Here is a 14,912-nt window from a genome sequence, read left to right on the forward strand (position 1 = left end):
AAGTATCTGAATTGCAACAGCTTCATTTTCAGCATGACAATGAACCCAAACACACTGCCAATCCAATAAAAACATGCCTGAATATAAAAACACACAGTAGACCCCTATCAGTTATTGATCTCAGCATTACTGAAGCAGTGTGGAATCATCTTTACAGAGAACAGAACAAACCAAAGAACCTTGAAGAACCTTAAATGTCCTTGAAGAACCCTGGAGAACCATTTATGAAGACTGCTTAAAGAAAGCTTGACTAAGAGAGTTCAATCGGCATTGCAGAGTAAAGGTGTTCATAATAAATATGGACTTAAGCTATCATTCTACAAACTCTATTGTTGACCTATGTTCTGTGTTTCCACATATGTTTGAACATGTTTCAAGAAATCGCTGTACCCATTTACCATTTTCCTTGCAAACTATAAAGAGATGAGGACTGGTTCAACACTCTTGCACAATACTGCATTTCCTGATGAGAGACATATCATACTTTCTGATTGTGAAATGTGGTTTAAGAAAAGAATTCACCATTTTCATTACCTGCACCTTCAGGGTCTTCATCATAATCTTCATCATCACCAGACGACAGAGAATCTGACGAAAGAAAATACAAAAAAAAGAGTTTAATTAATTATTAATTTATGGCTGGAATGAAATTATTTCATTTAAAATAATATAAATGAGCAATAATTCATTTTAAAAAATACAGCAGTTGTATGAGAAAACACACAATACAGTGTATTTTCTTATACAACTCCTTGAACTATTTTGCATTTTGGATAAGAAGGAAATTACATGTGGAAAGTTTGTAGACCAGAATGTATTTTATGCAACAAGAGGGAGATAAAGGGAAAAGGGGGTGTTCACAACCAAGCACGAGTAGACAAACAAGCACAAAGACACACACACACACACACACACACACACACACACACACACACACACACACACACACACACAGATGCATGAATGCATATTAAAGCTGTTCATTCAGAAACTCATGAATGAGCCCACCGTTCTCTGTAGCGTGGCAGCTCTCTCAGATATTGCAATCCAAACATTTCCACAGACGGTACAAATAAGAGGGTCATTAGTGTCGCTGAGACGCACTTGCACAAGAGTGTGCGCACATGTGCTGATACACGCACAAAAACTATTCTTTCTAGCTATCTCTGCAACACACACTGACCCTAACTCTTGCTAACGGTTAGCGCGCCGGTTTACGCCAAATTACTTTCCATCTTGCTCTCCATCTTGTTTAGGTTTGCTGTATCACACGTTTTCACTCCGCTGCTGTAATTATTTTCGATGTGACCTCAACGTTTTCTGGTTCAGCTCCACGGGTCTGGTTAATGAGAGCCAGCTGTTACCTCGACAACTCAAACTGCTCCTGGAACTAGCAGGTTTTGTTTCTATTATTGGACACCTCAGCCCACAACTCCACTCTGCTAGTGCTTTGCACCTTAGAAGCAAGGCAGCAGTTACAGTTGACTGACGGATCAGACGGGTGCCAGCACTGTATCAGTAAACCAAGTATTTAACACACTATAGTGGTTGTCAAAATGAATTACATAATAGAAAACTTTGGAATAAAAGAGAGAAATAATAGAGAAAAGCAGGCACATGTATTTTAGTGCACTGATAAAGCTCTAAAGCCTTCTGCCTCAATAGATGAAAGGATTAGTTTAGCTTTAGCATACAGTTAGGATACAGTGTAGCCATAGACTGGACATAAAGGATGGACGTAACCACCTTAAACATTTTGACAGCTGCCATCTTGTTATCTGTGGAATCAGACATCACGTAAAAAGGTTGACCGACAAAGTAGCCACATCGTAAATCCCAGTTTATTGTCTATTTTACTGTATTCGGATCGATTTTGTTAACGCTATATTAAACAGCACTTGAAATAAGTGATGGAGTCCATAAACTCGTAAGAGTTTAAACCATTTAATCATTAGTCATAAGTCTTTTGTCATGCCCATCACCCCCAACGGTCGCAGCAGTTGCTGCCTGTGTCTGAGCCTGGTTCTGCTGGAGGTTTCTTCCTGTTAAAAGGGTTTTTCCTTCCCACTTTCGCCAAGTGCCTACTCAAAGGTGGTTACCAGATTCTTGGGGTTTTCTGTGTATTATTGTAGGGTCTTTAGCTTGCAGTATAAATCACCTTGAGGCAACTCTTATTGTGATTTAGCGCTTTATAAATAAAACTGAATTTTTGTCAATAAGTAATTCACGCACTCCTTTGTACAAACCTCAGTTTGTAGTTGTACTTGTTGCATGTGTGCTGTGTGTGTACAGTGAGATTTGGCCCCTTTCTACTGCCTGGAAGCTGTCCAAGTGCTAAATCTGATACCGCCCCTAAATTTCTGACACCTTGCTCAAATATTTGAGGGAAAACACAATAGTCCATGTGTGTTTTAGATAAAACGGAGGCTCTATGTTTAAAGTAGAGGGAGGAGAATCGGCGGTATAAGGGGGGAAAAAACAGGATACTGAAACGCATACTGGAAGAAGTCTGGCTTCTTGAGTAATTTAAACATGCACGGAGAGCCGAAACAATATGAAATGTCAGACATTAGTGTGAAATGAACTGGCAGCCTGTGCAACACCTGAGACATGTTAAGTGGAGGTGGAACCAGCTTCAGTTATCTCTATTTATCAACTTCTTCATAAAAAAAGTCAGATTTTAAAGGAGAACGCCTCTTATTCTTCCTTTTAAGTCACTGATGAAGGTACTGTGTTTGCACAGTGTCCTGGTGTGCAGTTTGGAGCTGATACGAAGATCCGGGAGGAGAACCACCTCTGATCAGTAATCGAAAATGCCCATTTTCTTCTGTGTGTGTGTGTGTGTGTGTGTGTGTGTGTGTGTGTGCGTGTGTGTGTGTGTGTGTGTGTGTGTGAGAGGAGGTGGGGTGAGTGAGCTGAGAGTGAACTCTCTCATTTCTTGCCACCCCATCTGCTTTCAATGATGAAATGTTTCAAGCTAATTGCTTTCTAATTAGTTGTCAATAACAGGCTCAGTTGGTGTCCATGAGTTTTACGGGTAAATGCGGCTCCACTTTTAAGCACACACACACACACACACACACACAGAGCCTCCCCCACCCCCTACACAAGCATTCCTATTAGAGCTCCGCTTGCATCGCACACTTGTTTAAAATGTTTCCCATCCCCTCGCCGGATAATGAATTTCACCTTTGACTATGCATCAGGAGGTGGGAATCTGTGTGAAGCTTTGCTGGGTGTTAGCTGGTGAAAGCCTGTACCGGTATGCTGGATATGTGCTTGTGTGTGTGTTGGTGTGTGTGTGTGTGTGTGTGCAGCTTGGCAGGCAGATGACATGGAGCTGAAACTGAGCAGGAGTAGCAAATAATAGAAATTTCCTCCTGAGCTAAGTTTTCAGTGTTTCTCTATAAACAGCTGTCATGTAGAGACAGCGCTACTGTAACTGTTTGAGTATATTTATTGATAGAAAATACTTTCAGACTCGGTTTGTCTGTCAGACAGGCAGAACAACCGAGACAGGTCGGATTTCAGAGAGCTCTGCGAGGTGCAGCCAAAGCGCCTGTTTCTGCTGGAGCTCTGCTAGTAACTCAACTATCTTAAAAATATTGTGGGTCTCGTATCCTATTTAAAGCTCAACAGTTAAAGTATCTGCCTTCCACTTTTGCATTTAAATATAAGGCTAGATGCCCCTACTTAAAGTTTTCAGATACTCAACAACTTTTGTCTTTTCTACACACTTTCCCCACGCTCTCACCTGTCACCCTGATGGTGTAGTTGCTGAGCAGCGTGTTGCTCCGGGCGAGGTGGCACGAGTAGACCCCGGAGTCGTCATACGACACATTGATAATGCGGAGTATCCTCTGGCCCAACCGTATCCGGTTGCAAGGCACAAGTCCAGCGCCGTCTTTTAACCACACAATAGGCTCCGTGTGGTCTTCCTGCTCTTCCGGGTCACATGACATTTCCAGAGTGTCCCCGATGCCCAGAACATAGTCCTCCAGGAAGGCCGTCTCGCTGGATACAGGGTCTGCAAACAAAAAAAGAAGGAATGGTTTATGTAAGAAGAAATTTTTAATAAATGCAATCAACTTCATGCACGGGGTCAGTATTTAGCCTCACATCTAAGTCAAAAAACAATCTGATAATAAAGCAAGATCGGACACCTCTGCCCATATCAACCTTCAAAAAAGCAATAAAGTAGCAGAATTAAGTAATCTGACCCTGAGAGTCAGAAAAGTGCAACTTTTTTTTAATTGTCGAGTATGCAGATCTGTGTGGAAATGACCTCCCCACCCTCACCCCTCCCTCCCTCGTCTCCACGCCTCCTCCTCAGCTGGCCCTGGTCAAACACCAGCTCATTTACTCCGCGAGCTCCGCGAGCCAGCTTGGTTAGAGCCAAGGAAAAATCAACATGTTTACAAGCCTTGCTAAGGATGCCAGCCTCCACTGGAGGACGGTGGAGACATGGAGGGACACGTCTGGATAAACAAACTCTGGCTCCCATCGTGTCTCCTGCAGTCCCCTCATTAGAGATGTCTTCTTATTCTGAACTTAATCACACGTCATCACCCATTGCAGAGACACAAGAAAGATGGCCTTATGCGCCCACTGGTTTATTTACTAGCTTATTTAAGCAAACACACTTTAAAAAACACACACATTTAGGACACTTACGAGGACGTCACAGACGCTTTCACACACGCGGGAATGTAGCCACTGTAAAAGTCTTCGAATGAGCTGCTCAGGCAACAGAGTACACAACGCACACTTGTTTGCTCGCACAAGTGCACACCCACCCACCCATGGGAAACAGTGAATGAGGTGTGTTAAGAGTGTGATTTGCGATGGCAAATACACCCACTGTTGACCCGCTAAAAGGGCAACGATGTTACTCAAGCAGCGATCGTGAACGCAGCCCTCTGGAGAAACGCTCCATGATTTTAAAAAAAGGCCAATTAATTTACTAACTATCACCCTGATATTAAACTTAAACAAGTAATGCACAAAGCAACTTCAGCCATTAGATAAATGTGTTGGAGTCAACAAGCCCAACGCATTTCTCCCATGTAGCGCGGATCATGAATAAAATGAACGGGACAGATGATTTGTGCGTCTTTTTCTCTGTCTTATTGCATCCATCGACCCATTAAAGAATCCTGGAGATATTAAGTCAATGTGCTGAACGCCGCTGTGCAGTTCTCTGCGTAGCCTCTGGCTTTGACAGCCGCATTTACAATGCTTTTTGTTCAAACAAAAAAAAAGGTCCATTCAGGAGAAGAAAAACACTGAGGCAACAGTGCCAAACGCATAAATCCAAGCCCAGCATGAATGAATGAATGAATGGCTATGGAACAAAGGCAGAATACAGGCCACAGAATATCTCCAGGTCTTAAAACATGGGAAATTTGGGTTTATGACATAGATATAATAATCTCCAGAGACTCATAGCTCACTTGTGCTTTATGGAAGGCGAGCGCTCGAGCACAACCTCGTATGGCAGCTCTGAATGAGCAGCAGCAGCAGCTAGAAGTGTTTCTTTGTATGAGGCACTGACTTGGTTTAGAACCATTTTTATTCCTTGCACACAATAATGTGCAACCATTCAAAGAGTCTCACTTTTATGTGCTAAAGTTTTGATATATATACAAAAGGATTGGCCAATATTAGCATACAGGCTTAAAACATGCCACAAAGTTGCCCTTCTTTCCAGAAAACTGGTAATATTCATAATGTGTACAAATCTACTCTAAGCAGATTATGGCTTTAGTGGAGAAAAATCTGGATTAAGCAGTAAAGTTTATTTAATTAGGATTTGTTAATAGCAAGGCGAGGCGAGGCGTTCATGTGATCCAGCTTGCAAAACAATACTTTTTTCCTTTTTCACTTTGATCCTGGGGAAAATGGATAGGACAAACATTTGCACACCACTTGGATGTTTACACCACCAGAGGCTAAACAAATGCAATTTACAGAAAGAGCAAAACAAAGAAAAAATATACTTCTTGGACGTTAAGGGAGGAAAAAACCCTCAATTTTTCAGATGTTGCACAAAGGAGCAAAGAACCCTTTTCTTAGTCACTATCAATGACCAAATATGTGTTTCTTTCTCAGATCCTGCACTTTGAAATGCAGATTTGGAAAGTGCTTTGAATAAAAAGTGGATTTTTGGTTTGAAAAAGCCTCACGCCGTGCCGGCTGCACAACCTCTCAGGACAGATGTACCAGCCGGTGAGCTCGGGTGGAGACCCGGGTCTCCACGCTGCACCTTTCAAGTGAAACTTCTCCTACGTGAAGTGATGTGTTTGATCACACTGACAAGAGACGGCTCTTTCAGCGGCAATAAAATGTGCTCGTGGTGGTGAGTCACAGAGAAATATTCCTTAATTAGCAGCTGATAACCTAAAGAAAAAAAAAATCCGGCTGCTGTGTGCCTAGCTGTGGAAGAATGGGGTTTTAATAGGCAGCATCTGGGTGGGTGCTTATGGAAGTGACTAAATGTGAAGCAGGGTGTTGCTCGGGCACTTTTTTCCTGCATACAAGTTAAGATAAGAAACGAATCAAAGGTAGTTTGATTCATTTCATTCAGCAGAATGAAATAAAACTCGGCCACAGCGTCTCACGTGGTTCCCTGCATCTGAAAGAGTGAGGCCTAATAATCTGAAATGAGTCCTTGAAAGACCACAGGAAGCTTTCCCAGAAACCTTAGCAGGAGCCGAGGAAGTACAGCGCTACTCAGACTAAAGAATAATTGGCTACTTTGAAAAAAAAATCATAATGCAGACTTTCAAAATAAATTTAGATATTAAACACGAGTTCTGATGAAAACGCAGGGAAAATCATCAAACCAGAGGCGATTCATCCAGAGCACAACTATCCTGCTGACAGCATCCAGTCTAGATCAGGGGTCGGGGACAAACTCATTTCACATACAGACCACTTTGATCCTTAGTGAATGGAAGCCCGTTTCCGCCACTAAATAAAAACAAAAAAGCTAGTATCCATAACTCGAAATTTAGAGTTAGCTCTGCCAATCCAAAATATACGTGAATGAGGTCGCTTTCTTGTTACCCGGAAGCATATCGCGCAGAGGAACGCGCACTCAAAAACGGATCCCAACAAATTGGCGCTTTTGCGAATACGTTTGCTGATAGTAACACCATGTGATTCAGCTAATAACACAGGGATTTCATCATTTGTGAAGCCAGGCTGAAAACACTCAGCAATCTGTGCATTCACGACTGGATGTAATACCGGTAGCTTAGCTGTAGCATTTGTAGCTGAGGGCTTCAGCTTCCGGGTAACAAGGAAATGACGTCATTCACGTAGATTACTGATTGGCAGCGCTAACTCGAAATTTCGAGTTGCTTTTCTCAAAATTTTGAGTTAATAAATCGAAATTTCGAGTTAATATGTCGAAATTTCGAGAAAGTAACTCGAAATTTTGAGTTATGGATCCTTTTTTTTTAGTGGCAGAAACAGGCTTCCATATTAGTGAAACTCCCCTTTCTGTCAGTGTAAAGAAGTTTAACAACACAGTCAATCACTGAGATATCCTAGATACAAGAAAAAGAAGTGCAATTTCAACAGTACACCTCAGTTTTTTTAAATGATAAATGCTGTAGTAAGAAATCTGTCAGCACGACTCTCAAACTGTAAGAAACAAATGCGTTGAGTTACAGAAGAAGTGTATCCAATAGATACACTGTGTAATCTTTGGTACCGCATGAATGGTCATATGGGAGGTCTTTATCAGTAAAGATAAAGCTATAAAAGTTACGAAAATACAGTTAAATGTTGAAAATGAGTGCCTTCTTTCACATTTACCGAAGCTCTCCAGTTGGACGTCTTTGCAGGGACGATTCTGGGTCCTGGTGTTTGACACCCCTGATCTAGATCTTCCTGCCGTGTGTGTCTGTGTGTGTGTTTGAGGGTGGAAATCTCCCAACGGAACCTGCAGCCAGCTGGAAGCAATGTGTGATGTGTGTTTTTGAGTGTGTGTGCTAGAGTGGATGTGGGTTCTGATATGTGTGCGTATATTTGTGCAGTACAGGCTGGACAGTCACTCCATAAATCAAGAGACCCCTGCCCTCCTGGCCCTTCTAACCCTCGCGGCTCAATATCATAACAAATAGCCCTTCAGAATAATATAAAGTCTGTCTTTGAGATAGGACCGCGCGCTGTCCGCTAACGTGCCGCTCACAGACCCCATCTTTTTCTGCGCCTCTGAAGAGGTTTATTTATCCTCTACAAACTTCTCGATGAAAAGGCCTCTTTATGTGGGGGAACCTTTCCACGCCTGTCTTTCTCCCACTCGAGCGCACACACTGAAGGACTGAGCGACGGATCCCGAGGAACAGGAAGGAGTGTAGGCCAGACCGAGAAGCTGTCGCCGTGGCCGCTGTCATATCAGGACTTTTTAAGGGAAATTCTCAAGTTGTCAGCAGATCTCAAAGGTTTTCGCTCTGAGAAAGAACACGAGGTTTTGATAGAGATGTGAACAAATGCAGGCCAACATCACAAATATAAAAAACGGTGCAATCTTGAATAAGGCACGCTCCTCTCTGCCTTCTCAGTGCGTGCATGTGCATCCCTGGGCTTTCCTGTTTCTGTGGTCTGCCACCCTGTTTTCACTATATTTGTTTACATGTCTAGATCTGATTTCCCCCCCTAAATCTAAGCTTTTGACGCCAACGTCTGAGCGATGGGGGAAAAGAGGAAGATCAAGCAGGGTCGAGTCGAGCAAGAATCCTTAAGATGCGGTTTTATATTACGTTCTGTATTTGGGTGGGATGTTTCCTGATACGTATCCTTCTTGACACATTCAGAGTGAAGAGAGCATTTTCTGAAGTTCACATCCGTCAGTAAACAAGTACGTTGATGCATCACGATGCTGCATTTTGATGAATTCATTTTCTGCTCTGAAGGAGGCGAACACGTCGAGTTTCATCTTTCAGCGCTGAGAGACTAATCCTTTAAAAGTTTGGTTGTTTAAGTACCCTTCCTAACTTCCTGCTGATGATGGTCCGGGTTGATTTATGAAGCTGCTTCAGTCGGGCTGTTTTACATAAGGCAGAATCCAAACTGGTTCAAAGAGGCAAGAGGGATCGTAAATGGTGACCGATAACAGGACTCACTTTCTTCGGGGAAGGAGGGCTTAACAGGTACTTTTATTGAGCCTGGTACAAAAGCAGGAGCACATACTTTTTCAGACCATATCTGCTTCTAAACTGCTCTTGAAAGTGATGGATTCCAGATGGGCCGGGGAGACGTTCATCTTTATCAAGCGCCCTCTTTTTCCTCCTCCTCCTCCTCACTACAGCTAATAACACAACAAGGCCATGTTTCCAACATGTGCGGAGCGTGCCGATGCTAAACCAGCAGCAAACAATTTAGCAGTAAATGGTCTTTTCAAGAAGGTAATTAGTTGTTTGCTTCTACTGCAGAAAAAGGCCGGACTTCGTCTTTTTAAGCAAATACATCACTAATTCAACACAGGGCAACAAACAGGTTTTAGGATTTTACACAGAGAATGACTAACTTTTGCTGAATCTTAAGTTGTTTTCACACATATGCACGTGCAATGTTAGGAAAATGGTTTTCTACTCTACTCTAAGACTCAAGATCCCTCATTCACACACAATCATACAAGCGGTTTTTTCTATGCCTAAGCGCTTTCTATCCAACATTCACACACATCCAAGCTCTGATGAACACATCACAGAGCAACTTGGGGTTCAGTTTCTTGCCCAGGGATACTTTGGCATGCAGGCCGGAGCAGCCAGGGAATGAACCACCATGAGTGGATGACTCGCTCTTCCTCCTGAGATGTAGTCAGCCCAGATCAGAATCAGGACATGTTTTCAATTTGTTCAGCAGGAGATTTTCATAATCTCCTCAGAGAAAAGATGCATTGTATCAAATTTATCTACTAGCTAATTTTAATCTGCAGATCCTGGACAGGTCAAACAACAGACAGAAATTTATAAAAACACATCTTCAGTAAGCAAATTACACTAATATGATCACTTTTAATCACTTTTATTTAGGCTAAGGTCCTGTCTGGGTCGGGCGTGCAGGAGGAAAGACACATGACGCATGCTCGCTATGACTCCGCCAGATGCTTTACGTGCACTGTTCTCACTTTTTAAATTATCAGCCGTGATAAAGAAATCATAAACACTAAGATAAAAAAATAAAGTTACTTTGAGTTATAAAAACACTAAATTACCCTCTAAAGATATTTCCCGAAGAGCTCGATGAACGCAGACGGACAGCTTGGTTCGGACCATGATGTCCTCCACAGCAGCCCGTCTGCTCACTGTGTCCCGCCAACAGATTCTTTTACTTCTGCTTCCTATGTTGTAAATCCAGACCGGCTGCCAACCGTTTGGCAAACTCAACACCCCCACCAGACGAGCCAGCATCACATGACCTTCAAACAGGATCTGTGGAACCCCTACCCACCCCACAAACCACCCCCAACAGCAACAACAACCATCACCTCCCCTCGCCATAAAGAGCGCATTTCTCTTCCTCCATTTCACAGCTATGCCAATTGTAAATCCTGCTCATCTTAGAAAAGCTCCCCCCACACTTTGCTTTTTCTCTTTTTTCGAAATGTGCTGCAAAACCGCTAATCTCTCTTTAATATGGTTTGGCCGGATGTAAATACCTTCGGACAATGCCCCTAATCTGGGCCAGCCTGACAACCTCACACCGTTGTGGAGAAGCCTGCCAGGAGGAGACTGGAGAGAAAAGAGGGATGGCTCGGTGGAGATCAAGGAGGAAGGGGGAAAGAGAGGAGAGAGAGGGGTGAGGTTTCCCCCAGCTTGTTGCCTCTATTCTTCTGTGAGCCTGAGCCGCGCCTTCTCAAAAGAGCCTCGAAAATCAAGTTAAAGATAGACGTTGCCTCTAAACATCCCGCCCCAGCCTGTGCCAGCCTTCACCCTCCCTTCCTCCTCCACCTCATCCCTCCTCGGTGGCTGGCCCTCTACTCAGTTGCGCTAACGAGCATCGGAAGCTACTGTACATACAGGGTATCCTGGCAGCGCCCAATCGTCTTTGCTCCTTTCACACCCTCATCATCACCCCCCACCTCGCCTTCATCCCTTCAGCCTCAGAATAGGACCGGGGTTTGGTCCACGGTAATTGTAATTCCAAAGACGAACTGGCCTAGTTTCAATTCAACAGACAAGTGTAAGAAGCTCGCCCCACAACGGCCAGGATGTCTGCGGAGTGTGTGTGTCTGTGTGTGTGTGTGTGTGGGGGCCTACTAAACAACATAATCACCCTTCCCCGAACAACGCGGAGGAACCAATCTGATTACAGCACAGCTTTGAGAGCTTTGAATTCATACGTCACAGCTTCTTACTCGAGTGTTCCTAATAGAGCGAGTAGTCGAGTAGTAGTAATTTTAGTGCCACTTTCTGGAAAGTCAAATCACTCATGATTTCCCAAAGACTTTGAGGAGGAGGGGGGCAGACCGGTACTCGGAAAACACTTAGTGAATGTGGGAAATCGGAAAAAAGGTAAAACTCGAAAAATCTGAGCAAACGCATGAAAAACAAACGTTTTTGCAAGAACTGAAAATGTAGTGTGAGAACTTTTTTTCTTTTCCTGCTTAAATCCATCAATGTTCTTCGTCTTTTACAAAACAACTCATCACGTGATTAGCAACAAGACAAATGAATGCACGCATGAACAGCTAAACATCTGGACCACAAACACGTTTACTGCACATCTGACCTGAAACAGAGTTTTAAAGGGTTCAAAGTGATGCCTGAAGGCGTCTCAGCTGATGGAAACCATCTCCGAACACACCTCAGGGAGATGCTTGATTCAAACATTAAACTTTGACCTCAACTGACCCCGACCAGGACCCTACTCTGACCTCCCAGTGTGGCAAGTGTACTTCTGATACTCTCCAGCGGCGACGACCCTCCCCCGCAAAATCTCTGGCTCGACAATGATAGCGATGTGTGTGCGTGTGTGTTAAAAAGGAAAGTGTGCCTTAACACTGATCACAGTACTCAACTCGAGCACTCAGACACACATTTACAAAACAAGCCTAAATCCTGGATCGCTCCGTGTCTAGTCTGTTCCCCTTGGCAACGGTGCAAACTTTGATGGCGGCGTTGTGCATTCATCTGGTGAAGAAACCTACAGTAATCGTATTTACTCTCTCTCTCACTTAACAAAGAGCTGAAAATTAAAACCTCAACTGGGGTTTTGGTAATTAGCCTATCAAGCATTAACCGTGTTTAGGTGAATTCAAGTAAGCACAGTTGGAACCAGAAACATGTTGCAGGAGATAAATGTGTCCTAAGTAAACTTTAGATTGATGTCTTTTGTGTTCCTTTGGGGAATTTAATTGAAACTCAACTGATATCAAGCAGCGCATACATCAGCATTATTTGGTCTACCTTTGTTAACTCGTGTCCCAGGGTGGTTGGGGGGGTTTGCGGTGTATGTTTGCATGAGACCTGGGGTTGGGATCAGCAGGACGTGAAAGCGTTTACTGCTCTGTTTATGATGCGGTTTATTAGTGCGGCGGGACCGTGCGGGTCTCTCCCTCAGCCTGGTTCCAACCTGCCTCCTCTGAAACCTGCTGCTGGGCTCAGCCACATGGTTCAGATCACCTGGCGCACGGTCAAAAACATCCCAAGCTTTCTGGGCAACCGACCACTTCGTCACTTCGTCTCTCTCTTCTTCTTCTCGTCTTGCTCTCCCTATAGTCGTTTTTTTGTTCTCACTCTAACCTGACAAGGAAAAATGAGGAACATGTCACAGAGGACGTATCAAGATTACAGCTCCCTGCGGGTCGTTGTCTGAGCGTGGTGAAAGCCTTGAATGAAGTACTGTTAGAGTATGTTAGCTTATGAGAGCAGGACAGGGGCAGGAAAAGCCCTTTAATCCCATCATCCCTGCCTCCTGCTTCCCTCCAGGTCCTGCCTCCACTCACAGCACAGGCTGACCGTAGAGAGGAGCCTCTGTTTGGGGCGAAGAACAACTGGGGCACAGTTGTCCGAAGACATCTACACTGTTACATTGTTACCACCGTGCAAAAAGGCTTTTAGAGCCAGGGATGATTTTAAAAAGCCTGGATTTCATTTTAAACTCACTAATGAAAAAAATTGATTTTATTAATAATTCTAAGTACAAGACATGGGCAGCTAATATTACTAACTACTTAGCAGTTGCCCAGACAGCTTGATTTACTTGCGGTAACCAAATCAGTTATCAGGATGGCTGAAACCTGCATGTGATCGCCTACGCTCCTTTAGCATCCATTGGTGTTTCCACAGCACTGCATACACATGAAAAATTTCAGTTGCATTCTTGTTTGACCAGCACCAACTTGTCACTGAGCAAAGAATTCAAACTTGATTTTTACAGTTAAACAGCTAGAGACGGATGATAGCTAAAAGCTGCTGCTGGTGGCGGGTTGAAGGCGGCTTTTATCTGCGAAAATAAAAATGAGAGAAATGCCTCAACAGTTTATAAAATTACAAATTAACTGCTCTTCCAGCCTTTATAAAAAAATGTATTTCAAAGCATCGTCATATGAGCGAAGCGTGTTGCTGTACAGTTTTTGGAGCGCTGCTGTAGGTTGCTGGTATTTAGCCGTGCTCCGTGTTGCCTCTTTATCAGCTGGACCTGTGCTCTCCTTTGTGGAAGTCTGACTTTACAGATTCTGTCAGTTAGAGGCCACCGAATCAGCAGGGTGTCAGAAAAGTAAAGATCGGGTTCAGTTCTATCAGCGTTGTTGAAGTTACTCCTTGTCAGCCGAGGAAGTCGATAAAGGTCACCGATGACATCATAGCTCCTAACGAAGTCTGATGCAGGGTGACGCCCCAAAATGCAGCGAGCGGACACATTTGGAAAAACAAAGAATCAATAATATAAAAAATGAAGTGAGGCTGTTTCCTGGTTTGATTGTGACGGCAGCCAGCAGATAAACCACTGACTGCATGGTGCACGGGCGACGGGGAGAAAGACGGCGCACAAGGCGAAAAGACGGCCAATTAACACATCCACCGCGCTCAAAACTAACATTTCATGGGAGTTCTGAAAAAGGAAAAAAAATCTGATGGTTTAGAAAAAAACCAACATAAAAACAAATCTGGAGTCAGCTCTTCTGTCACTGCTCTGCTGCTAGCCAGCACACCGAGCGCTCTCGCTCTCTTCTTTCCAGGGAGGAAAAAGGCTTCCCTTACGCTCTGCAGAGGGCACAAGGCTTTATTATTTTAGCTCTCCTGGCAAAATAACATAAAGGGGGGGAGAGGGGGGAGAGGGGTGAGAGAGCGAGACGTGGGAGGGAGTTTGGTTTCAATATTAGATGTGTCAGCTGCCCTGGATGCGAGGGAGCATTAAGCAGAAGCGCATGCAAGGGTGTGAGTGGAGACCCCAGGTCTTTTATTTTTGGTTTTTTTGGGGGGGATCAAGGCAGGAAATAGATGATTCAACCAAGAAAGAACGAAAGAAAGAAACTACTGCTCATGTATAACCTTTTTCAGTCTTACTGCATCACAGTCACCTGTTAAAGTAAAGGAGACGAAATAAAAGAGCAGAGGGAAAGACACAGAAGAAGAGGAAAGACACAAAGACCGGGACAGGGAAAGGAGGGATGAAGGGGAAGGAAGACAGAGGACAGAAGAATATGAAAGAGATGCACACACACACAATCACACACACACGCACACACAATCACAAGCAAGGAGGTAATCTCATACTGCGCAGTAACTGCTTCCCTCCCTCGCTCCCCGACACACACGGCATTAAACACTGTCTGTTGGCTCTCTGGTTCCATTCACAGAAATGTAAATGGGGTGCAGCAGAGCCAGACAGCTCTGCTTCTGGTTAGTGGTCAGTGAGAAAGAAAGAAAGAAAGAGAGAGATGGACCTGTTAGGAG

The 14,912-nt window shown here is 43.8% G+C and overlaps 1 protein-coding gene across 9 annotated transcripts in view; it reads right to left on the bottom strand.

The window, feature by feature from the left end:
* Positions 1-14,912, bottom strand: part of fgfr3 (fibroblast growth factor receptor 3) — a 65,434-nt gene that overhangs the window by 36,578 nt on the left and 13,944 nt on the right. For 7 of the 9 annotated variants that reach the window (XM_026151199.1, XM_026151202.1, XM_026151198.1 and 4 more), the window contains exons 3-4: positions 3,755-4,027; positions 523-588 (exon numbers count right to left, since the gene is read on the bottom strand). In XM_026151199.1, the coding sequence (XP_026006984.1) occupies positions 523-588; positions 3,755-4,027 (339 nt within the window). The remainder of the gene's footprint in view (positions 1-522; positions 589-3,754; positions 4,028-14,912) is intronic. The other 2 variants (XM_026151206.1, XM_026151205.1) reach the window with 1 other exon arrangement.

The sequence above is a fragment of the Astatotilapia calliptera genome, chromosome 19 (assembly GCF_900246225.1).
Source record: "Astatotilapia calliptera chromosome 19, fAstCal1.2, whole genome shotgun sequence".
NCBI lineage: Eukaryota > Metazoa > Chordata > Actinopteri > Cichliformes > Cichlidae > Astatotilapia > Astatotilapia calliptera.